This window comes from Micromys minutus (assembly GCF_963924665.1).
Source record: "Micromys minutus genome assembly, chromosome: 26".
NCBI classification, from domain to species: domain Eukaryota; kingdom Metazoa; phylum Chordata; class Mammalia; order Rodentia; family Muridae; genus Micromys; species Micromys minutus.
In genome coordinates, this window is record NC_137961.1 from 25,069,053 (window position 1) to 25,094,576 (window position 25,524).

The window sequence follows — 25,524 nt, forward strand, 5'->3', positions numbered from 1 at the left end:
ATATATAGAAGGACATGCTAAGAATATCTACCAAAAGATATAAAAACAAATGCTAAAAGCAGCAGTTTGTTATAAAGAAATAAACAAATATCAAAAACAAAAAAGCTGCTAGATGTTTATGAAGAATAGGCTGCACAGTGTTCTTTGTATTGTCTTACATGAGAGTAACTTAAGAAACCACAGCTACACTTAGCATGAATTGTTCTCATCAACCTGATGCTGAAAGAAACCACATCAAATAAAATGGATAATATTTATGATGCCATCGATCTTAAGTCAAAAGTTGACGACATCAATCTGTTAGAAGTCAGGACAGGACTGGAGAGATGGGTCAGTAATTGAGGGCACTTGCTCTTTTAAAGAGGACCCAGGTTCAGTTTCTAGCATATACATGGTGAACCCTGACAGCCTCTACTGACTTCCATTGGCACCAGGAATGCATGTGATACACACATTTTTTTTTTTAAAAAGTCAAAATAATGCTAACTTTGGGGGAAAGGCAATGGGAAAAGATCAAAGGACATATGGGGACCTCTTTTTCATTTTCAAAAATTTTTTGTTGGTTATTTTATTTATTTACATTTTAAATGCTATCATCCTTCTTGGTATCCCCTCTGCCTTGCTTTTATGAGGATGCTCCCCCCACCCCACTCTTGCCTCACTGACTTAGCATTCTCCTACACTAGGGCATGAACCTCTACAGGACCAAGGGCCTCTCTTCTCATTGATGCTGGACAAAGTCATCCTCTGCTACATATATATACTGAAGCTTCCATGTGTATTTTTTGGTTGGTGGTTTAGTCCCTGGAAGCTCTGGGGGGGGGGGGGGGGGAGGTCTTATTGATTGATATTGATGTTCTTCCTATGAGGTTGCAAATCTCTTCAGCTCCTTCAGTCCTTCCTCTAACTCTTCCATTGGGGGTCACCATGCTCAGTCCAATGGTTGACTGCAAGCATCTGCGTCTGTATTGGTCAGGTTCTGGCAGAGCCTCTCAGCAGACAGCTATGCCAGGTTCCTGTCAGCATTCACTTCTTGGCATCAGAAATAGTGTCTGGGTTTGGTGCCTGCAGATGAGATAGATCCCTAGGTGGGGCAGTCTCTGGATGGTCTTCCCTTCAGTCTCTGCTCCACTCTTTGTCCCTGTATTTCCTTTACACAGAAGCAATTCTGGGGACTTCCCTCTAGAAATTATCTAGTTTTTATCTGAGGACTGATTATGCATTTCCATTTTTATCTAACTGTACAGATACTTTTTCTGACAACTTTTCCCTTTCCTCTCTATCTTTTACTTTTTTGAAGACAGGTTCTAAGTCATTCATCTCAGGAAGGTGTTGAATTTGTTATGTAACTGAGATTTGCCTCGATTTTCTGATCAATCTACCACTGTATTCCTAGTGCTAGGATTACCACTGGACAACCACTACATCCAGCTTTTGTGTCCTTTTCTGAATATGTTTTATCTTTCAGTTAGAAACCATACCTCAACTTGAGACCTATCCCATGGGCAAGCACCAATTCCTGACACTATTAATGTACTCTGCTACACTTGCAGACGGGGGTCATGTTATCCTCTGAGAAGCTCAATCCAGCCGCTGACTCAGACAGATACAGACACCCACAGCCAAACAGTGGATGGAGCTTGGAGACTTTTATGGAAGAATAGAAGGAAAGATTGCAGGCCCAAAGGGGACAGGAACTCCACAGGAAGATCAACAGAGTCGACCAATCAGGACTCTTGGGGCTCTCAGAATCTGAACTAACAACCAAAAAAAAAAAAAAAAAAAAAAAAAAAAAAAAAAAAAAAAAAAACCCTACATGGCCTCCCCACACATATGTAGAAGATATGCAACTTGGTCTTGGTCCTGAACAACTGGAGTGGGAGCTATCCCAAAAGCTGCTGCCTGTCCGTGGGATATGTTCTAGCTGGGCTGCCTTGTCTGGCCTCAGTGGGAGAGGAAGTGCCTAGCCTCGCAATAGTGTCAGGGTTGAGGGATACCCAGGAGACCCCTACCCACTCAAGGGAGAAGGGAAGGAGGTGATGGCGGATTACGGGAGGGGTGACCAGCAGTGGTACAATGAGCGGAATGAATAAGTAAAAAATAAAATTAAATTAAAAAAAATCGATATGGTGAAGGAAGATAAAAGTGGAGAGCGAATAAAAGACTGAATGAAGGTCTCTTCCTTGCTTTAAAAAACATCCTTCATTTTAGAATGAGAAACTTTTGTTGTCTAAACAGGTCTGAGTTCTTTATAGGCATTGCCCGAGGTCTCATTAGGAAATATGAAAGGGTCCGGGTTTTATTTTTAATATATTAGCATGATTTAAACCCAAGTTTTATTTTAGAATAAACATTCCGATTTACAAAAACCCTGTGCTGAACAGATTTAGATGAGCAGGCAAGCTGACTGCGCGTTACCCCCTTTTTGTTACACATAGAGTGCCCTTGTAAGGAAAAGATGAAGGGGCACCAATGAAAGGAAAAGTCACTGAAAGGAAGTCACAGGGCACCAATGTTGTGAAAAGATGAAGATCCGAGTCACAGCACCAATGTTAGGGGAAGGATGAATAGAGTGGGGGGCATATGGCCCATGGAGGTGCGGCAAGGCCTGGGGGTAAGGGGAATGCCTCTGGGGGGTCCATGTTGGGAATCCCTTCCCCCTGAGGGACCAGCCACACAACAGTATAGTACAGAATAGAGTTTATTCAGGTCATGGGAGAGTTAAGAAGGTGGGAGAGAGAGAGGGAGAGAGGGAAAGAGAGAGAGAGAGAGAGAGAGAGAGAGAGAGAGAGAGAGAGAGAGAGAGAGAGGGAGGGAGGGAGGGAGGGAGGGGGAGGGAGGGAGAGAGAGAGAGAGAGAGAGAGAGAGAGAGAGAGAGAGAGAGAGAGAGAGGGGTAGAGGCCAGCCATGATGAGCACATGGGAGAGAGGGGGGAAGGGAAAGGGAAGAGGAGGGGTAGGAGTGGGAGAGGAAGGCTGCAAGAGCACAAGAGCAAGAGAGAGAGGAGGGGTCAAGCAGCTCCTTTTATAGTGTCAGGTCACTGGGGCGGAGCATACCTGGCCACTGCAGGGTAATTGAGGGGTAAGGTATACCTGGCTGTTGCTAGGTAACTGAGGGGTGGGGTTTACAAAATCCCAACAGCCCCTCCTGTTGGCCTTGAACTCACCAAAACCTACCTGCCTCAGCCTCTCAACTGTTGGGCTTAAAGACACATTCCACCACAGTCCGGATACTCCCTTCATAGGAAGCAGCTCACCGGGTGGTATAAGAGCAGTTAAATAAGGAAGATGGAAATAACTCAATTTCCATAATAACTGAATTTCTTGATTAAAATTTCACTTTTGTGTAGATCACACAGCATCCCGTCATTGTTTCACTTGATGGGATGGTCTGAATGGGACACCTTTCATAAGCTGGGGCATTTCATTACTTGGTTCCTGGTTGTTGTGTTTGGGGCGGCTTAGGCGGTATGGCTGTGTGATGGAAGTCAGTCATTGGCTAATCCCTAGTCTGAGTTGCTTATGCAATGTACCAAACCTGGTGCTTGCTGCGTGCTTCCGGCCTACAGTTGAGATGGATTCTTAACCATCTGGAATCCCAAATCTCAACCCTTCCTTGCATAAATGGTTTTGGTCAAGATGTTTTTGTCACAGCGATGGAAAAGAAAAGTAACATAAAATTATCAAGCATTCTTTCTATTTTGCTTCTTCAAGAGACATTTGGAAATGATGACTGATTCAGCATATTATTGAAGGTTTCCCATTGATAAGGCCGGAGAGATGGATCGTTCAGAGACCCCGTTTGGTTCCCAGCATCCACTTCTGACAGCTCACAACTGCCTGTAATTTCAGCTCCAGGATATCTGACTTCTGGCCTTGATGGCACCTGAACACGTGTGCACACATGAACAGGACACATACACACTCACACATACACACAGTTTAATAAAAATTAAATCTTAAAGTTTGTAACTAATGGAAATCCTGTGGAAAGGCAAATGTAACGACAACCAAAGAAAAGTTAATTTAAAAAGAAATGGAGACTAAGGAAGACCCTTGACAGCATCTTCATCATAGGTCAGGTGACTATGAGCCTAAAGATTTGTTTCTGAGGGCTGAAGAATTTGTTAACTAATTGGTGGCTTGCGCCTGCTGAGAACTTCTCTTGCCCTAGAAAGTTGTTTCTGCATAATACCTGGGTTGAGTCACCAAGTCCTTAGAAACTCCAGCAGAACTACATTATTTTCGAGGGCTATCTTTTGGAAGGATGAGTAGCTTAAACGCTCTGCAACCCAGTTTGCTCCGGTTGCGGAGCAAAATTAAACCTGCACTGGCTCTGCTAAGCAGCTCAAACCACCAGGGCGGTTCGGCAGCACCTAGCCCGGCCCTGGCCCCGCCCTTCGCCAGGCCCCGCCCCGCCTCCCGGCCTCGGTCTTCCTTCCGGGTCGCGCTGGGCTGGGCCGGGCTCGCCGCCGCGGCCGCAGCACGGGGACGCTGAGAGCAGCCTCCTGCTGCCCACGCCGCGGGCCTGTGGCGAAGCTCTCTGCTCGCCCAGTCCCGGACCCTGCAGGGTACGGCGCTTCCTTCCTTCCTCCCTCCTCAAGGTCTCCACGTCCCCCCTCGGCGTGGGCGGGGCCGGGCGCGCGCCACTCTGGGGAGCGCGGGGCGGAGGCTCTGGGCCCACGCGCGCCTGTGGGGTTCCGCTGCTGTGCGGGCGGAGGCCGGACGTGGGTGCCGCCGTCTCTAGTCGCGGCTCCCTTGGGCCTGGCTCGCTCAGGGCGAGCCGCGGACACCCGGGCCTGCAGGCTGTGCAGCCCTGGCTTCCCTCTCACACAGGAAGGGTTCTCTCCAGGCAGACTCAAGCCAGGAGATGCCAGGCTGCAGCCTTCTTCCCGTCGTCTGGGGGTGGGCCCAGCCACTTGTCACTGTGTTTTGCGATGGGGTTGGTTCTGCATTTCCTCGGTTTCCCAAATGCTCTCAGTCCCAGAGCTTTCGGGAATCAGTTCTATTTGCGATCCACAAAGGATTAGGAAGTTAGCTGGCTGTGGCCCGCTGGTCTGCTCTGTTGGGAGCTCCCTCAGCTTCCTGCGCACTCTGGGGTCTGAGTTTCTAAGACAGGCACACAGCTTATTTTGCACACTTTCGTCCTACATGTTAGTGAGTATAGGGTCTCTCACACTCACTCCTCTATCTTGGAGTAAGTTCTTGGGTGGAAGTGGAGTCTTACCTAGTGGTGCTAAGTATTAGACAGTATTGAGTATTCGTTGAATTCAGTTGCTTCCAGACTCGAGTACTAATTAAAAAAATTCCTGCCCCCAGTTTTGGCTCTTTTGAACCCTGTTCTGCCTTTGCTTTGGAAGTCAGAAGAGGTCAGGGCCTAAGACTGGCCTTGTTGCTGTGGGCTCACAGTGTTGTTTACAGCTGATGTTTTGCTTCCAAATATGGTCGTCGAATAGAAGCTTCCTGGTTTTTCTTTATCAAAGTCAGTCTTACTGCCCAGTCCTCTCAGTTTTGGAGGAGTTCATATTTGCTGTCTTCACTGATCTAACTTTGGAGTCCTCTTTGGCCTTTCATGATGTGAAAGGCCCACCCCCTCCTCAGTGCACGTACCCCGTGGTGTGTTGTCTTACTCAGTTTCGGTGTGAGATATAGAACGCTTACCTTTTTGGTTTTTACTAGCTAGTGGCTTCATCGTAATCTGTTGAGTTCTGTTCTATTTCTTCCTGACAAGTGCTCGTATACGGTGGACACTGGTGCCCGTGCGTTCTGGAGACTTTCTGGACTGGTAGCAGCGACCTACTTCCTGTGGTCATGCCCTGCCCCTCTTGTTACTCCAGCCTCACCGTGTGTACTGATTCGAACCTTGTGTGGCATATTGTGAACAGCTCTGAGTATTTTTGTAACGAACGTTTACTTGGAGGGCAGATTGGATCGCGTTCGTGTTTGAGTGTTTGTTGAGATGGAGATCACTGTGAAGCCTTGGCTGGGCTCTCTTAGAGATCTTGTTATCCTGGCTCCCGAGAGAGGTGTGTGAAAGGAACCTAACACCGCACCCAGTAGAATTCCCTTGTGCTTTGCCCCTCCCTGCTAAAATGCCTTGCCAGTTGTTGACATCTGTAAATTTGCCTTCCCTTTGGTCAGTGGAATTAATGGACTTTCCTAAGCAACCCCTCATTTTGCTCACCCAGTTCACCCTGCCGAGTTGTTCCCCACAGAAGCTGTTTCCCAGTCTGCACCTCTGTTGACTTGGGATCATCTTCATGTGTCTAGGGTCATGTCAGTCTTTATCAGTGAGAACATACAACATTCTGTGCCTGCTTTCAGCCCAAGCAAGCTCATTGCTCCTCTCGGATATATCTCTCGGAGTTGTATCATTCCAACAGGGTCTCCCAGACAGAATCACTGGCCCGTGTTGATAGAGTAGAGGTATAAAGAATACTCACTGCTCAGCAATGTGTTCTTTCAGGATATAAATGTGTACAGGTGTGTTTCCCATAGTCTGTGGTATAGCTTTCTGCAAATATTAATAATTAGTAATTATTATAGTACTAATAGTATTATTGTATTATAAGATAGTAATAAAGTGAACGTGTCTTTCTATAGATACACATGACATCTTACATTTTAAAGGCCTTTTTGCTTCATTATTGTAGGAGTACCCTAACATTGAACCAATCCTCTCCTGGTTTTTAGACTACTACACATTTATTACTGATACAAGGGGGATTACTGGGTCATTTCTGCATGGAAATAGCTCTATCTTCTTTCCTATGTCTCCTTGCTTGGTGTCAGTCAGTCTTAGTTTGAAGATACTAAGTGGAAAATCCCAAGGGTAAACAGTCTGTAGGTTTTGAATCCTCGCTATTCTGAGACGTGCGATGTCAGCACATCCCTTCCTGATCTGTGAACTATATCTTCTTCTAATCCAGCAACACACTGTCACATATTAAGTAACAGAGCTGGCTCTCAGATCAGCTGTGTTCAAGTAACCTTTTTTATTTTTAATTTAATGTTGCCAAGTTTGGCTCAGGAGTGCTGAGTTTAGAAATCCAAGCATGCCAAGGAGAAGCCAGCCATTAGGTACTTCCCCTTTGATTATGGATATATGGGGAATGGATATGTATACCTAGGATTCTCTGCTATTCATGGGCCACAGTGGGGTTTCAAAACATCTCCTGGTGATTGAGGGATATTATTATATATATTTGTATATTTGTTTATTTTCTTGGTGCAAAGGATTACGTTGTTGGTTGAAAGAGTATTTATAACTTTTAACTTTGCAGGGATTCTTCCACAGTATCCTTTAATATGACGGTTGATAAGGAGACTAGTGAGATTAGTCAGAGATTAAGAGTACTTGTCCATTTTGGAGGAGACCTGGGTTTGGTTCGCAGCATTCACAACTATCTCCAGTTCCAAGATATTCAATGCTCTCTTCTAACCTCTGTAGACACCAGACAAGCACATGGTACACATACATACAGGCAGTCAAAATACTCATGCACACAAAATAAAACATACGAATATAAAACAGTAAATTTAAAAGATTGTTAATGCTCAGTATATATCATTTATAATGCTGCTTTAGTCATATTGCTGTCAAGAATGGTTACAAGTTTGAGATTACATCCTACTTAGAAGCCATGAGTCTGTGGATAATTTTGGAAGGCGTGGGGCCCCTGGATCAGAGACTGCCAGAGTGTCATTTTGAGCTGTCCACAAGTTGATATGACAATGGCCATATGACTCTAGCACCTGTAGTCAGCTGTGTCTAGGGGACAAGCTGTAAGTAAACATGCCTCTCTTGACTGAAGATGGAGACACGGTCATTTTCTTAGTTAACAGAACTGTGTGCTGTTGCTTCACAGGGAGACTTATATCTACCGAGGCCATTTGCCGCCAAAACCAGCACACTTGTGTTTGAGACATGCAGAAATACACTTGAACGCCACATTGAGATGATGGTCACTTTTTACATTTGGTAATTTGGGGATGAAAGACGCTGTCTTACTATTGTTTTAATGTTGCATTTCTTTGCTCATCGAGAGGGTTAAGTGCTGTTTCTTTTCTCATCATTTAAATTTTTGTTATGTTCCATACCCTTTGTTTATTTTTTTATGTGTTCCTCTTTTATTGACTTTTTATACCTTTTTCTATATCGAGTCATTAAGATTTGACAAACCATTCACTACTGTTTTTCTCAGTATTGTTTCCTTTAATTTTCATTTGTATTTATGTATATTGCCCTGTGTATGGCACCTGTGTGTAGGCACCTGCAGGGACAAGAAGGGGATGTTCGATTCTTCCTCTGGAGCTGGAGTTACCGGCAGTTGAGAGCTGCCTGGGGTGGGTACTAGGAACTGAAGTCAGGTCCTTGGAAGATCAGGAAGCATCTTAACCACTGAGCCATCTCTTCGGTCTTTACTGCTTCTTTGAATGTTGGTTCTAAGAGCTTTGGCTATATAAATATCTTCATTATATTTTTCTTGAAACTCATATAATTTTAATGCAATTTAATACAATTTTTATGTATTTTCTTGGAATGTAAGTTATGACCCAGAGTGAACTTAAAAGAGTTATGCCATTTTAGTTGATGGAGACCTAATGATACTGAACATGAATTTTTGCTAGGTAAGGTATCTGTAAGTCCCCCCCCCCCAAAAAAAAGTGAAGTGAATATACTCTGCTATACAAAAATGGATAAATAATATTTGGTTAAATTAAGTGCATATAGTTACTATGGTTTTAACAATGTGGGATACAATTTTTTTTCTCTTTGTCTTAACCTCACATTTCTACATTTTAGTTAAGGTGTGTATCTGTGTGCCTGTGTGTATGTGTGTTAAAAATTCAGGGTTCTTGCCCCACTTTGGGGTCATCCTATATGTGCACACCAAACCTCAGCACAATTGCTAATGCTAAGATATGCTTCCAGACAGGAGCATGGCCTGGCTGTTCTCTGAGAGACTCTGCCAGCACCTGACTAATACAGATACAGATACTCATAGCCAACCATTGGACTGAGCTTGGGAATCCCAATGGAAGAGTTAGGGAAGGACAGAAGGAACTGAAGGGATTTACAACCCCATAGGAAGAATAACAGTGTCAACTAACCAGACCCCTCTTAGCTCCTGGGGACTAAACCACCAACCAAAGAATACACACAGGGCACCCATGGCTCCAGCTGCATATGTAGCAGAGGATGCCTTATCTGGCCTCAGAGGGAGGGGATGTGCTTGATCCTTTGGAGGCTTGTTGCTGCAGAGAAGGGGGATGCTAGAGGAGTGAGGTGGGAGTGGGTGGGTGGGAGAGGACCCTCTTAGAGGCAAAGGGGAAGGGAAATGGGGTGGGGAGTTTGTGGAGGGGGGCTGAGAAGGGGGAACAACATTTGAAATGTAAATAAATAAGATAATTGATAAAAAATTAATACGGGCTGGAGAGATGGCTCAGTGGTTAAGAGCACTGACTGCTCTTCCAAAGGTGCTGAGTTTAAATCCCAGCAACCACATGGTGGCTCACAACCATCTGTAATGAGATATAATGCCTTCTTCTGGTGTGTCTGAAGACAGCTACAGTGTACTCAGATACATAAGAGAATAAATAAATGTAAAAAAAAAATGAGAACATTTGGGCTGGAGAGATGGCTCAGTGGTTAAGAGCACTAGCTGCTCTTCCAGAGGTCCTGAGTTCAATTCCCAGCAACCACACGATGGCTCACAACCATCTGTAATGGGATCTGATGCCCTCTTCTGGTGTGTCTGATGACAGTGTACTCACAAACATGAAATAAATAAATCTTTTAAAAAATTAATACAAATTATCTACTAACTATTTTTTGCAGACAAAAACATACTAAATATGACTTAGGAAAAATATAGGAAATTGTTCAAAAATAAACATGTTTTCTTAGTAAAGCCTTAAAAAAATTAGGGTACTTCTAAATTCCATCTTTCCTATTTAATCTTTCTTGTCCATGCTGAGACAGTGAAGAAAATGGCTAAGTATAAATACCATACATCTGTAAGGTACTCTGTCTGGCAGCCTGTGGTTACAAACACCTTCACTGTTGCAGACAGCATGGTGGGCAGGGAGAGGCTTTCCATATTTGTAACTTAGAAAATCATCATTCAATTCATCCTTCAGCTCCACTTTAAAAAGTAAAATCCTTTTCTATTGTTTAACTGAATTAAAGAAGTTTGGATGTACTTGTTGAAGAAACCTAGAGAAATAGGAATGAGAGCCGGTTCTGCAAACTCACCATTAGCATTCTTCATTAGAGTTAAGTGGGAAGCCAGTCTCCTTCCTGCTTCACTTTCTCACAGGACAGGCGACTTCTGGAGGTCATGCTAGAGCCCAGTCTCTTTGGATCACATCCTTACTGTCTTTAGGAGGTACTTTGAAAACTGGGAGAGTTTCCCCCTTCCTTTCAATTTTCTGTGTGGGTTCCCTGCTTTTAAAATTAGATGGGGGTTATTTTTCTCCATAGGTCTATTGAACAACTTCCCTACATCTTTTGTATTGGAGCCTGTGGTCATCTGTCACTATGACAGATGCCTGAGGATCAATTCAAGAACAGGGAGGGTTTATTTTGGATCAGGATTTTTAAGGTTCTGGTCATGGTCACCTGTCTCTGTTGTCTAGGCCAATGAGGGCATAAAACGTTATGGCAGAGCATGTGAGGAAGGCATGGAGGAACCAGTCCTCATCTTCTCTTCAGTTCCTTGTCTCTGAGGATCTCTTTTCAGCAGACCTCACCTCGTAAAGGATCAAATATAGCCTATGGTACTTAGAAGCTGGCATCTAAGCTCCCGGCCCAGCCTTATTGCAGGGTCAGGGGCATTGAGCCAAATCATTGCAGGCCTTGTTGGAACTTTTAAAGAAACTATTTTTTTTTTGTTTGTTTTTTTAAGACATTTAAAAAGATTCTGTTAAAAAAAAATCTGTTTAAATTATGCTGTGTGTGTGTGTGTGTGTTTTAGTATGTGGATTTGTGTACACTGGTGTGGAGCTCTTGCAGGCCACAGAGGGTGGCTGGAGATTTCCTGGAGCTGAAGTTTTAGGGGGTTGTGAGCCACCTGAGAGGAGTGCTGGGAAGTTAAATCTGGTCCCGTGCAAGAGTGGTGTGTACTGCTAATGGCCTAATGGCCGAGTCATCTCGCCACCACTGCCCGATACCCAAACAAGTGGAACATCCTCTTAGGGGAAGAGAGGCACTGAAAGTTTAACATATCGTCTTCACGTCTTTGTATCTTTTCCCTGTGCTGTGTGTTTTCCCATATGCTCTAAGCATACCGCATTGGAGTGTAAACACTGTGGTGAAAGGCCAGGCTGTTGCTAACTTGTGCTTTGCTAGTCACTAGCACACCTGGTTCCAAGACAGCATTAGCCTTGCTGTGCCCTCTTACCCCAGAATCCTGTCTTACTTTGTCCCCTGTCTTACATCATAGGTTGTGGGTGCTTGTTCTTCACCTCTCCCCCTCTTTCCCTCCCCCTCTTCCCTTTCTCCCCCCCCCCTTTACCCTTCTCCCTTCCCCTCCCTCCTCCCCCTCCCCTGAACTTTTACATTTGTGTTTCTCCTGGTTCTCCACAGTCAGCTCATGTCTTTAGCACAGATTTGGAGTGCTAAAAGCTGTTTCAGATTTGAGAAAATAGCTGCCTTTTACTTCTCCAATCAGATCTTTTCATGACTCTTTCTTTAATTTCAATCAGAGTTCCTTTGTGGCCAGAGTCAAGTCTCTTTTATGTATTCAGGGCTGCTTTTGTAATAGCAGAAGTTGCCCCCTTTTGACATTCTCTTTGAACAGTAAAATTTCAATATGTATACTCTTCCTCCTTGGATGGCTTCAGGGAAGTTCGTGCATGTGATTCTGGCCTATTGTGCTTCAGGTTTATTATCCATTTTCTTCCTTTTTCTTCATGTCAGGATGTGGAGCTTTCGTTTTCTTTATGAACTGTGTCTTGAGGAACCACTGATTTCATTCCCATGTTTATTTTAAGGTAGTTTATTTTCTTTTGTGGTAAACTTATATAAACAGGAGATGCTTATTGAGCTTCTGACATACTCTTTGTCAGGAGTAAGTAAATTAGGATATGTTCTCTGAATTTGAAGAACTCATAATCTGCTGTAAAAGAAACATCTTTGCAGGTGAGAAATGGGGCTAAGCGAGCCACGGAAACATGGATGGTCAATACATTCATGAATGGACCTTGGCTGAGAGGAAGGAGGCATGGCCACCCGTACCTCAGCAGAAGACTTGATGATACCAGACATGGCTACTCAGTGTGCGGGTGGGCAGGCCTGTGGTCTCAGGACATGGCATAGGGAGACTGGAAAAGAAGGGAAGGAAGACGGGTGCTAACGGGGTTGAACTTGGTTGTACCTAAATGCTTCCTTGAACGCTTTCTTTCTTCGTATGCTTGGGAAGGAGGAAAAGGAAGAGAACCTAGGAGGAGACTAAAAAGAGGTCCCTAGAGAAGCAGGGAGGATAGAGGGTTATATGTTACTGTACACAGAGGGGGCAGGGATAAATGTTGAAACTAATGTAAATACAACGAGTTGAGTGTAGCATGAGCCACATTCAACTATAATTCCACTCTCATGACGTTCTGTTCATGTTTGGATTCTAGATTGAACTCCAGAGTCCTTTCCTTGACTAGCATTTCTTGATGTGTTTCAGTCATTCAGAAATGATAGGCGTTGGTTCATGATTGGTTGCCTCATCATCCCTCTGACTGCCTTTGGGACTGCTACAGACTGCTCTCCACCCCTTCACTCTGTCACTTACGGCCACATCTCTGGGAGGCTTTTTAAGTGGTTTGTGCGACCTGCTTTTTCCATCGTCTGTGTTTTACTGCCCGCGTCTTCTTTTTCCGGTGTTTTCCAGGTTCTTGTATTGTTCTGGATGTGGATCATTCTGACTCCATTTTTTGTTTGTTGTTGTAAAGTCCCTTTCCTTTCTCTCTCCTAGACAGGCCTCCTGGAATCCTCTTCTGTCTTGGAGCTTTATTGTGCACATGGATTTCACATAGTTGTTGCCAGGAAACTTTACCCCACATCATACTGTACTTAAATATTTCTAAATCATACTGCTCAGTGTCAGACTCTAGGGGTCTAACCAACTAAGGGAGCTGTGTTGAATGGCATTTCCCTCTTGGCTCATGATCATTGGTCCTCTGGTGGCCATTTGTGGAGATCCTGCAGTTTCTCACCTCATAGTCACTATTGATGAGGAACTGGATGAAGTAATAAGTAACCCTGAAGACTCTCTTCCCAACGTTGGCTTAATAACTGCAGAGTCATATTTTCATATGTTATGAGAGTCTTTACGATAGCTTTTTGTGTGAGCTTGGAAATTTCTCCCTAAAGGTACGTTTTATAGTTATTCCTTTATAGAACTATAGTATTCTATATGAGTTCTTAAGCTTAATTTTACAAATATTAACTAAAGGGTTTTTTAAAATTCAGAATTGAGGAAAACAAAATTCCCATTTTACATTTCTAACCTGAAGAAACTTGACCATATAACGTACATTTACAATATATAACTCAGGTTTTACATGTGTTCCCTTAATGCCGATTTTACTTAGCATTTACACAGCTCAGAAATACTACTGCCCTTATGACAGGCTTGTTGGTTTATAGATTTTCCTATAATCTGCATGGTGAAAACTAGCTGAGATCCTTTTGCCAAGAGTGATTGTGAGGACTGACATTATTGAAGATACCCTGGTGTGTAGATGTTTCCTAGGTTTCAGTAACTGATTGCTTTCTGAATAACCGTTTTGAGAATGAAGCAGGAGCTTAGTTCCGGGTAAGAGACAATGTCCGAGGTGCTGACTGTCCTGTTGACCGAAGTGCTGTCCTGTAGCACATGGCTTTTCTCCCTGCAAGCCTCACTGCCTTTCCCTACAAGGTTTTATTCTGGTTGTTCTAAATTCCCAGAGGGTACAGATTCCTCTTTGCAGCCTTTAGCAGCTGACCCCTTTGTGATTCATTTTGTAGTGGCTGGGTTTTCCCAGGCATGCATCTTCATTTTGTTTTTGTATTTTGTTTTCCTATGTGGAAACATCTTTACAAAGAGGCTTCACAGTTGTGCCTACTATATCCAGAGTGTTCCCAGTTTGAAACTAGTTTGCTTTTCCAGTGTGAGTGGAAATCCAAACTATGAAGTGGTGTACATTTCGGCCCTGTGTGTGGTATGTTCCTGACTTGAGTTGACACTGCATCTGGTTTTCTGGCGAGTGAGCCAGTTAGTTATCTCTGGTTCCATGGACAGGATTCCTTCTTTTGTGCTTCATGAAGGTCCTGGGTTTGTTGGGATTAGTAATTTTCTCTCTGGTCCTTAGTGTGTTCTATTGTGACCATTCTGGCTAATAAAGTAATCCGTGAGTCAGGTTAGCTTCAGTATATGTCCTCTGCCCTGGACTGTTCTGTTTCTCACAAGTGTGCATTCTCTACATTTATTTTAAACTTAACCCTTTATTGTTGCACTAGTTAGAATTTTATATAGCATCTCAATGTGTTTAGACCAGGATGGCATACAGAGGCAGAAGGTGCTGTTGTGTATTTCAGATTATTCCAAGCTCTTCTGGTTTTATTCCACATCATCTTTCCATCAACATGTTGAAATACAGAGTCTGCATCAAGCCTAAGAAATGAAGACCACTGTCTAGGTTCAGCACTTCACAAAAATGTATTCTTAAATGCAAATCCTGCTAAAAGTATTTCTGAGACAAATGCAGGACAGTTTGGTGTCAGAGGGTGAGCTTGCTGCTGCCCACAACATGGGTCGTACAGAAGCGAGTATTGAGACATGAAGTAAGATGTAAGGGTTAGAACTGGGATTTTTAGGTTACCAAAGAAGTGCTGTCTGGCTTGTGGAAAGCCTCAGTATAAGGAATATAGATTGTAGCTTGTATTTCAGAATCAGCCATTGGAGGTTTGGATTGATACAGGTCATAGTTTGTAATCTCAGTGATCAAGTTTTGGGGGCTACAGCATTGCTGTACTTAAATTGAAAAGTGTGTGTGTGTGTGTGTGTGTGTGTGTGTGTGTAGAGTTTTGTAGCTAGAACATTTCAAGTATAAAATAAACGTTCGGTTTCCTTCTTCATATTGACAAACCTTTCTTTCTAACTTAACAACAGCAAGTTTGTAGAGATGGCTTGAAACAAGAGTGGTCTCCTGGGGTCTTCTTGACTGTTGAAGGTTACAAATTAGTATAGAAATTTAAAGACACCATTTGGCTTGCCTAAAATAGTTCTTCAGGCATAGACTGAAACAAAACAATAGGTTTAAAACCTCCAGTAAAGTATGGTTTGTTATTATTTTATCAAATCCTGATAAGCAAATTAAAAAATATATTAATTCAGGATTGTTGACAGAGTCTGAGAAATATAGCCGAATCGGGAAGTTTTATTTTCAAATTGGCTTATGCTTTTGATCTTACCACTTTTCTATCAGCATGTCAAAATTTTGTAAATGTCCTTCTCTTGGGATGATTTGAATTCTTAACTTAGAAATTAAAATGTTTGTTTAAACTCTGTTATAGGCTGTCTCTTCAGCATCTGTAGGTGAGAGCAGCATGCGTGTTTCAGACCCGTGGATGGGTACCAGCTCCTGCACTTCCTGTGTGTGTCACGTGACCCTTCAAGCTGGGGTGAGTGATTCCTAAGAGTTTGTGGCAACAAACAAGATGCCAGGTAGCTGAGAACGGCCCTAACCACTGTCAGCGTATAGATTAAATGCCTCCTGTTGATCTGTGATATGTAAAGCAGTTAATTTTGTTGGTCTAATTAACTGTCATCTCAAAAAAACTGTACTTGCATGATGTGGAATCTGTACATAACATGTATGGGAAAAAAAATCATATAACTAACTGTGGGGAATCATAGCAGCAGGGTGTCAGGGTGTTGGTTCAGCAGGTAAAGGTACTTACTGTGTCTAACAATGGAGGATTGTTCCTTAAAGTGTGAAAGTATCTCAGTGCCTAAGATGATGTGAGGGAAAGGTAATATGTTAATAGTCCATGACATACTTTAAATAACTTCAATTTTAAAAGTTCAAGTACTTGCTATTTATTGAATGGGTTATTTTATATAAAATAGACTTTGAGATTCATATTTCTTCCCTCGCCTTACATTAGCAGTTGGTTCCCCCTTTAGCATGATGTTATATATGTCAGTTTCTTACCAGTTATATTAGGTACATTGTTTATGCCAGCGATCATATTTATAGTTGAAAACTTACATTTTCAGATTTCATTTTGGGAAACGACACTGGGGATAACTCCTCTTTGTTGCTGTATCCATGCATTTCTTTCTTTTTTTTTTTTTTTTCTTTTTTTCCTCTTTTGTTCTTTTTTTAAAATTATTTTACTTCACCAAGCCATTCATTTTGTAGACCATTCTTCAGCGTTCATGCATCTTACCGAGGACACCTGACCTTTTGAAGCTTCATAATTCACGACTAGATGTCACCAGTGTTTCCCATGTTAACAGTTCTGACCATGTTTTATTATATGTGCCTTCGGCGTCGAGCCAGGACAGCCACACGAGGAGAGATGATGAGCGGCCATAGGACTATAGTGTCAAACAGCCGGACTTCCCCTCTCAATGCAGAGGTGGTCCAGTATGCTAAGGAAGTGGTGGATTTCAGCTCCCATTACGGCAGTGAGAACAGCATGTCCTACACCATGTGGAATCTGGCGGGTGTACCAAATGTCTTCCCGAGTTCTGGCGACTTCACGCAGACGGCTGTGTTTCGAACTTACGGAACATGGTGGGATCAGTGTCCTAGTGCGTCCTTGCCATTCAGAAGAACACCGTCGAGTTTTCAGAGCCAGGACTATGTAGAACTTACTTTTGAGCAACAAGTGTATCCCACAGCTGTCCATGTGCTGGAGACCTACCATCCTGGAGCAGTCATCAGAATTCTGGCTTGTTCAGCAAATCCCTACTCTCCAAATCCTCCAGCAGAAGTAAGGTAAGACTCAGTTTCTCATTTTCAGTGACCCAGGTCTTGTGGATGGAAGGCTGAGCTGTGTCAACACTGGAGTGGTTTTCTTTTTCTTTCTTTCTTTCTTTTTTCTTTCTTTTTTTTTTTTTTTTTTTTTTTTTTTTTTTGGTATGTTTTTCTTTTTTCTTATTGGCAGCATCCTCTCAAGTCACTTAGATACCTTTGATTTTGAGATTTTTTTTTCCTTAATGTCCTGACAAAGAGAGATCACTCACATGAAAATTTAATGTGTGTTTTCTTCCTAAAACACCACGCATTATAATCATAGATAATGTTGTTTTCCTGTCACAGAATTTACTGTAAATGAAAGGTATAGTTTAAGGTGAGGGGGACGTGGTGCAATCTGCAATGTCATTAAGTATCAGGACTTCTAAACTTACTTTAAAGCCTACGTCATGCTAACAGTTTTTAAAATACTTTTAAGTACAGCTCAAGATACTCCTGTAGAGTGAAGCTGTCCAGAGATCCTTAGGAGATTAGCCTTGATGTTAGGTGAATGCTTTCATAGTCGGTACATTCATTTAAAAATACATGCTAAGTTTTACGAATTGCTGAGTTCCCCCTGGAAGTCTGTTTATGTCATTAACCTGTAGAGCAGCTCCATGACTCTTGTTTTTATACAATTCCCTGAGGGATGACATGATCCTGTAGGCCAGCAGTCTAAAGGTATGAGATGCAGCCACGCATACATGTCCTTTCCGTGTGCCTACAACCTGTCCTTTCCACCCAAAGAAACAAAACACTTGTAAAGTTCCCTTGGTATCATTTCCATATCTCTGTAGATATGAGCGAATAAATATTTTTCTTCATCTATGCAATAGTTAGTGCTTGGGTTGTTTTGTAGCTGATTTCTTTCACTATGAAGCAGTGAAGCAGGCTCCCATTGTTTCTTCCATGTAGCCATATGTAATATGTCCCAACTGTGTGCCCTGTAAGTTTTCTGCTCCTTAACTGATAGGTGCTTAGCTTTTGCCAGTCTCCTGCTATTACAGACATTAACACAGAAAACAAAGTCACCATATATCCCTTCACTTTCTGTAAGTCTTTGTGCAAGACAAATGCCTCCAGAATTGCTTGGCCAAGCATATACACATTTGAAGGCAGCCAAATTTTTCTCTAAAGGGTCTCTACCTGTTTATGTTTCCACAAGAAATGTAAATATGGACACACTTTGCTGAAATACTCACAATGCCAATATATTTCATAGTTTTGTAATTAATTTGGTGAAAATGGTTTTTTGTTATCTTTATTAAGATTCTTTGTCTCTGAGGTTGAATTATTTTTCCAGTATCTAAGCACCATTTATATAACCCTTTCCTTTGATTATCTGATCATTTGTCTATTCTTTTGTTACCTGGTGATCTCTCCATCATTGAACATTTTAGTGTCTATCATGTGCTGTGTGGTTGTTTTACCTGTTGAAGATACATCAACCATGTACATAAAAAGACCTTTGCCCTATGAGCTTATTCTAGCTGACAGTGGTTCATAGGCACCTTCAGTGAACTGTGGGACCCCAGATGCTAGTGTAGGAGAAGTGAGGCACAGGGCAGCTCCCAGCACACACCGCATGCTTGCATCTCTGTCTTTAGTTCCAAGAAACATATTTCAGTCCTGCCAAGAAACAACTACAGAGGTCAGCTCAACTATTGCTGGGAATTGCTTTGATAATTTGTGTACAGTGTTAATGAATTATTAAAAACACAAAATCATCATCTTATATACAGACTTCTTTCCTGAAAGGAAAAAAAAACAGTAGAGTTTGGACAAGACCTTTTCTCATGTGAGCATTATTTATAATAACCTGTCATTCTTTATCATTCTTATAAAGTTATCCACATTTTAAACATGGAACAGATTTGAGGTTTATGACACACACACGACCCTTTCTCTGATTCCATGTACTGTTGCATAGGTGATTTGATTGTGTAATTTCAAAACTTAAGTTGTAGATGCCTCTGATTTGCTTTATTGATTTTTAGCCTAGGAAAACACTGACAAATTGTAAGAGAAAAGGAGTCAGATAAATATGCATTCCTGCAGTGTGAGAAACTTTGTTTTGGTTTGGTTTTTGGAGACCGTTTCATTCTAGCTGCAAGCCGTCCTGGACCTCAGAGCAGTCCCCTCCTCCATCCTCCCAGTGCTGGGATTTCTTAGCTCAGAGAAGGCACTTTTTAAGTTTTACTGATTGTGAGCTTAAGAGATGCTTCATCATCTAAGAGGAAGATGAAAAGGTTCTTACTCTGCTCAGATTCAGTAACTGTTAATATTTTGGAGTGTTTCCTTAGACAGTGAGAAACGCTCACTGAACATCCTTTCTCCGCTGGGAACAAAACAGAACCACACAACGATGGCTTTTGTTTTGAGCTAAAAACCATGCTGGAAGTGGACTGTGACATTTTAAGGGACATGTATTTGCTAGGGGGAACCTAATGTGCCTGTGACTCTGGAAGTGAATTCACTCAGGGCTGTGGGTGGCTCCAGCAGGAGGACTAGGAAAGGTGCAGAAAGGTAGCACCTTCCTAGCTTAGATCAGTGTCGAAGTGAGAAGAGCCCATGCTCTGTTAGGGCCTGCAAACCTCAGGATGGATTTAAGATCTAAACTACAGACATGAACTTAAGGTCTCAGAGCTGTCTCGGTGCTGGCTTTCCAGAAGCTATAGGAAGATATCTACTCATGTGTACTTACTTACTGTGGTCCTCTTCTGGAAAACACCAATAAGGAGAGGGAATGCTCAGAAGGGAAAGGGACAATTCTGCGTGGTTTCAGTCTCCTGTTCCAGTCTGACTACCTGTCAGTCTCTTGCATGGACGGTAGGAATAGAAGGGGGGCTGACCAACCTTCCATCGCTGCTCAGGAGCCCATGGTAGTTTTGTTAACAGGGTTGCAGATGAATGTTTCAAGGAGCAAAGCAAAACAGTCTGGAGGATAAATACGAGAGACCAGGGGCTGTGAGTGGGGAAAAGGAGTCGGCTACTGCCAACTCTGTTCTATGGTAATTGACAGAAAATTTACTTTGCTTAATACACAGGCATTAGAAGACAAATGAAAGAGCAATGCCATTTATCATTAAATTACTACCACTGATATCCAGTTAGCATGAATCTTGAATAAAGAACAATTTTACAGTAATGTGTGTATCATTGTATGTATGCAACAAGGTACATTCTCTTTCCTTGTAGTTAGGAGCACTCTGTCTTTTACTGGACTGTTGCCTCCTGTTTAATTGAACAAATTTGTGGCATTAAGGAGCTGAAATGAGTTAGAGAGTGTCAGAGTAGCTCAGGAAAGGAGCTTCCTATAGCCTTAAATATTCAAAGATTTAAAAGCCATGCTTTCATGGTTTTTGTGATTTTGTTAGCTAACAGCATAGGAAATCACAGGCAGTTCTATTGATTTTGGTGTCCTTTTGGCTTTTTGCCTAGTGTCTTCTTAAGAGGAAAAGGAAACAGGTAGTACAAAGCAACCTGTGGCTGAGGACCAGAAATAGGCTAGCTCAAGGTTACACTGTAGAAGAAAGAGAAAGAACTTGAGGAGAAAGGCAGACAATGACAAACTGACGTCACACTAAAGAAACCAGGATTGTGTTATTTGGGGGATAATGTTCAATGATTTGTTTCTTTGTTTTTTGAGTGTTCAAAACACTTTGATAATACAGTGAAGTTAGGAAAGCCAAGCAGCAGAGGCTGCCATTGGAGAATTTGTTGCCAAAAGAAGTTGCTTAAGCAGCGATTTCATGAAGTGCCGAATCCTGGTTCCCTTAACCTTGTGGACCTAGGGTGGTGACTTTATCATGAAGTCAGAATAGAAAAGCCAGGCTTTTCACACAGAATGGCAGCTTGTTACTCTCTACTTAGTGATGAGCTGGACTGTCTCTTAAGTACAAAGGCAAGCTCTTTTATTTGATAGGTTTTGGCTTAATTTTCAGAAGAAGATCTTCAAAACAGAACAGATAAGGGAGTGACATTTACGGTTATAGAAACTATAAGACTTCTTGTTAATGCTTCTTGTTTTGTCTTGCATGATGCCCTTGGGGATGAGTTTACTAGAATTTCCAGGGAGTATATTTCTACTTCTGAGTGTATCCAAAGGAAGGAAAATGACCTTCCCAAAGCAGCTGCACTCCTATGTCTGCTGCAGCACTGTCTGTGATAGTTTAGATGTATATTCGACCTCAGTGTCCATCAGCAGATGAATTCATAGAGTAAATGTAGCATGTATGCGCAGTGCTTATTAGCCAACAATAAAGAAGAATACAATCTTGTAAACATTATGTGTTCTTCAGTTAAGTCAAATAAGCCTGACATAGAAAGACCAGCATCCTGTGTTCTTTCTCATATATGGAAGCCAAAATACAGACAACCTAAAGGAGACTAGTGACCGTTAGAGACTGAGAGTAGTTATGGGGCCATGGGTGGAGTAGGAAGCCTAGGTTTGATTACTGTATATTTACAGATTGCACGCCTCGAAGGTAGGAAAGACCACATTTTCCTTCTCTTTTCTCTCAGGGTTGGGGTCATATGTTCTTCTTAGTTCCATTTTGGCGTATAAAGACTATCAGAATATATATTACTGGCTTCCTTTTTTAGATTTCTCCTTGATTTTTATAAACTTTTGTCTATTTCAGTTTCTATGTGCCTTACTCTATTTTACTTAGGGTCAAGGAAATAAATAATGTTATATAATGCAAACAGTATTATTAGATACTACTCCAAACATTTAAGTATTAATAATCAGTGCGTTATAAATTTTATCATCAGGAGCTATGGCTTACTTTGACATTAGAGATTACTGTAAACAATTTGTGGTCCTTTCAGTAGTCATTTTTTTTTATATTGCCTGCCATAAGCTCTTTGGAAAGCAAATTTTAAAATAGTATATATTAAGAGTTAAAATAATTTCTTCCCGTTATTAAAAATAGATACTTTTCTTACATAATACATCCTGATCACAGGTTCCTCTCCCTCTGTGCCTCCCAATTCCTCCCCACCTCCCTGTCATCTGGATCCACTCCCTTTTGTTTCTAAACAGAAAAAGAATAGGCTTCTAGGAGAAAATAATAAAAGTATGAACAATAATACAATAAGATAAAACTATCTCACCGAAGTTGGAGACGACAAATCAACAGAACTCAAATTGCCCAGAAGGAGGCACGAGAATCAGAGACCCACTTGTTCTCATACTCGGGAATCCTATAAAAACACTAAACTGGAAGCCATAATATATATGCTGAGGACCGGTGCAGACCTGTGCAAGCTCTGTGCATGCTGTCTCGGTCTCTGTGAGTTCATAAGAGCTTTGTTCATGTACATTCAGAGAGCCTTGTTTTCTTGGTGTCCTCCATCTCCTGTGGCTCTTATATTCTTTCTACCTCCTCTTTCTCAAGGTTCTCTCTTTCTCCCCATCCCCTCTCTTCTTCTCTCCCTCTCCCCTTTCTTTCTCTCTCTTCCTCTCCCCTCCCTCACCCCTCCCCTCCTCCTCCCCCATCTCTCCTTCCCCCCTCCCCCCTCTTTCTCTCTGTAATGTCTGGCTGTGGGTCTCTGTATTTGTTCCCATCTGCTTTAGCAGGAAGCTTGTCTGATGATGGCTGACAAGGCACTGATCTACGAGTATAATTGGAGTTATTTTATCACTACCTTTTATATTAGACCAGTAGCATATGGCTCTATTCAAGGATTCTGGGCTGTCTAGCCTCAAGTTCTTCCAGCTTCTAAGCATTGTTGGGTATAGGTTTCATTTTGTGGAGTGGACCTTAAGTCAAATCAGTTATTAGTTGGTTATTTCTACAAGCTTTGTGCCACCATTGCCCTAGCAAATCTTGTAGGCTGGATCATTGTAAATCAAAGGGGTTGTGGATAACTTAGTGTTTATGTTTCTCTTCTGATAGCATGCAGAGTTCCTTCCTGTACCAAAGATGTTAGAATATAGGGGTGAAAGGCTATATGTAGGCACCAGCTCAACTTCTCCATGTTCAATGAGTTGTGTAGGTGTTATCTTCTACAGTGGGACCTGGCTGTCTGTTTGTCAAAGTAAAATATTGTCTTCGAAACAGCCTGGGTTGTTTGGGGGTTCCTGAGGGACCCTTTTGGCCAATATCTCAATTAAATGTAATCTAGTCTTGATACTAGAAGGTTCCTTTGGTAACAAGATGGCCAGTTAGTACTCTTGCTCTCCCACTATTTGGTGATATTATTTAGATTGACTTCTGTTTTAGGGTTTTATTGCTGTGAAGAGACACCATGACCAAGGCAGCTCTTATAAAGGAAAACATTTAATTGGGGCTGGGTTACAGTTTCATAGATTCAGTCCATTATTATCATGGCAGGAGGCCTGGCAGCATCCAGACAGAGATGGTGCTGGAAAAGAAAGAGAGAGTTCTACATCTTGATCTAAGAGCAGGCAGCCAGGAGGAGGGTCTCTTCCACACAGAGTGAAGCTTGAGCATAGGATCTCAAAGCCCGCCCCCAGAGTCATGCATTTCCTCCAAGGCCACACCAAGTCCAACAAGGACACATCTCCTAATAGTGTTACTCCCTGTGGGCCACACATTCAAATACATGAGTCTATGAGGACCACTACACCTTCATATATGTATATATTTTAGCAATATATACATCATGTCTATATTTTAGAAAATTTCTGCTATATTAGGTTTTCATACTAGTCCTCAATGACAATTTTAGTTGTCTTTCCCTATATTTTTTTCCTTGTCCCCTCTTCCTCCATCATGTAATGCTCTTCTTCCAGCTCCCCACCTATTCACAATCATCTGTTCTATTTCCCTTTACTAATAATATCTGTACACTCTAGTCCCTTACACTGTATACTTATCCTCTGTGTTTCTATGGATCGTAGCTTGTTTATCATCAACTAAACAGTATGTCCATGTGTGGTTTGAATAAGAAAGACCCTCAAAGTCTCATATATTTAAATGTTTGGTCATTAGGGAATAGAACTACTTTAAATGGATTTTGAGGTGTGGCCATGAATAGGTATGGTCTTGTTGGAGAAAGGGTGTCACTGTGGGGTGAGGTTTGGGATTTCAGAAGCCCAAGCCAGGCCCAGTGTCACCCTCTCTTCCTGCTGCCTGACAATCCCGATATGGAACTCTTGGCTCATTTCCCAGCACCGTGTCTGCCTATAGGCTGCCATGCTTCCTGCCATGATGATAATGAACTAAACCTCTGAAACTGTAGGCCCGCCCCCGATAAGATGCTTTCCTTTGTGTGAGTGGCCATGGGTATTGTGTCTCTCCACAGCACGAGAGCATCGACTAAGGCACCACATGCAAGTGAATACATGCCATATTCTTTTTAAATGGCTTATTCTCCACTGGGTTAATGGACCACATTTTCTGGATCAATTTTCCTGCTGAGGGATGTATATGTTGTTTCTAATTTCTGAGTTTTATAAATAGAGCAGCAATGAACATGGTTGAACAAGAATCTCTGTGGGTAAGATGAAACATTCTTTGGGTATGCCCAAGAGTCAAATAGTTGGATCTTGAGGTAGATAGATTCTCATCTTCCTGAGGAATCACCACATCAATTTCCATCATGACTGTGTAAGTTTTCATCCTTACCAGCAATGGATGAGGGTTCCCTTTACTCCGCATCTGTTCCAGTTTGAGCTGTCACTTGCTTTATTGATCTTAGCCATTTTAATAAGTGTATGATGAGAACTAAAGTAGTTTTGACTTGGATTTCCCTATGACTAAGGATGCTGAAATTTCTTTAAGTGTTTCTCAGCCATTTGAGCTTCCTCTGTTAAGAGTTCTGTTTAGAACTGTTCTTTGTTTTTATGTTGGTTTTTTTTCTTTGATACTTAGTTTTTTTGAATTCCTTGTATATTAGTCCTCTATTGGATGTGTACTTGGCAAAACCTTTTTCTATTCTGTTTTGCTTAAATGATGATGTTCTTTGCCATACAGAAGCTTATAGGTTTCATGAGGTCTCAATTATTAATCGTTGCTCTTAGGACTTGCACTGTAATGTTCAGTTCAGGAAGTTGTCGCCTGTGCCACTGAGTTCAAGGCTGTTCTTCACTTTATCTTATTTCAGATTCAGTGTATCTAGTTTTATGTTGAGGTCTTTGGTCCATTTGTTGTTGAATTTTGTACAGTGTGATAAGCATGAATATATTTGGATTCTTCTGTAGACAGCCTTCCAGTTTGACCAGCACCATTTATTGAAGATGCTATCTTTTTCCAGTGTTGTATTTCTGTCTCTTTATCAAGAGTCGTATGTAGATTTTTGTCTGGAACTTTAGTTCAATACCATTGATTGGTGTTTGGTGTTTGATTGATGTAACTTGTGTGTGTGTGTGTGTGTGTGTGTGTGTGTGTGTGTGTGTGTGTGAATACCACTCTGTATTTATTACTATAACTCTGTAGTACAATTTGGCTTTTAGAGTCTCCACTGAAAAGTCTGGTGTGATTATGTTTTCTTAGTTATTGGGAGCTGACACTTTCTAATGGGAATGGGCTATGAGGAGGGGGCTAGGATGTAA

At 42.0% G+C, this 25,524-nt stretch overlaps 1 protein-coding gene across 1 annotated transcript in view; it reads left to right on the top strand.

Moving 5' to 3' along the window:
* Nucleotides 1-4,447: 4,447 nt before the first annotated feature.
* The window catches only part of FBXL4 (F-box and leucine rich repeat protein 4), a 70,140-nt gene continuing 49,063 nt past the window's right edge, over nucleotides 4,448-25,524 (top strand). Inside the window, exons 1-3 of the mRNA XM_080938547.1 lie at nucleotides 4,448-4,570; nucleotides 15,550-15,657; nucleotides 16,401-16,982. Of these exons, the coding sequence (XP_080794673.1) occupies nucleotides 16,471-16,982 (512 nt within the window). The 5' untranslated portion in view covers nucleotides 4,448-4,570; nucleotides 15,550-15,657; nucleotides 16,401-16,470. The remainder of the gene's footprint in view (nucleotides 4,571-15,549; nucleotides 15,658-16,400; nucleotides 16,983-25,524) is intronic.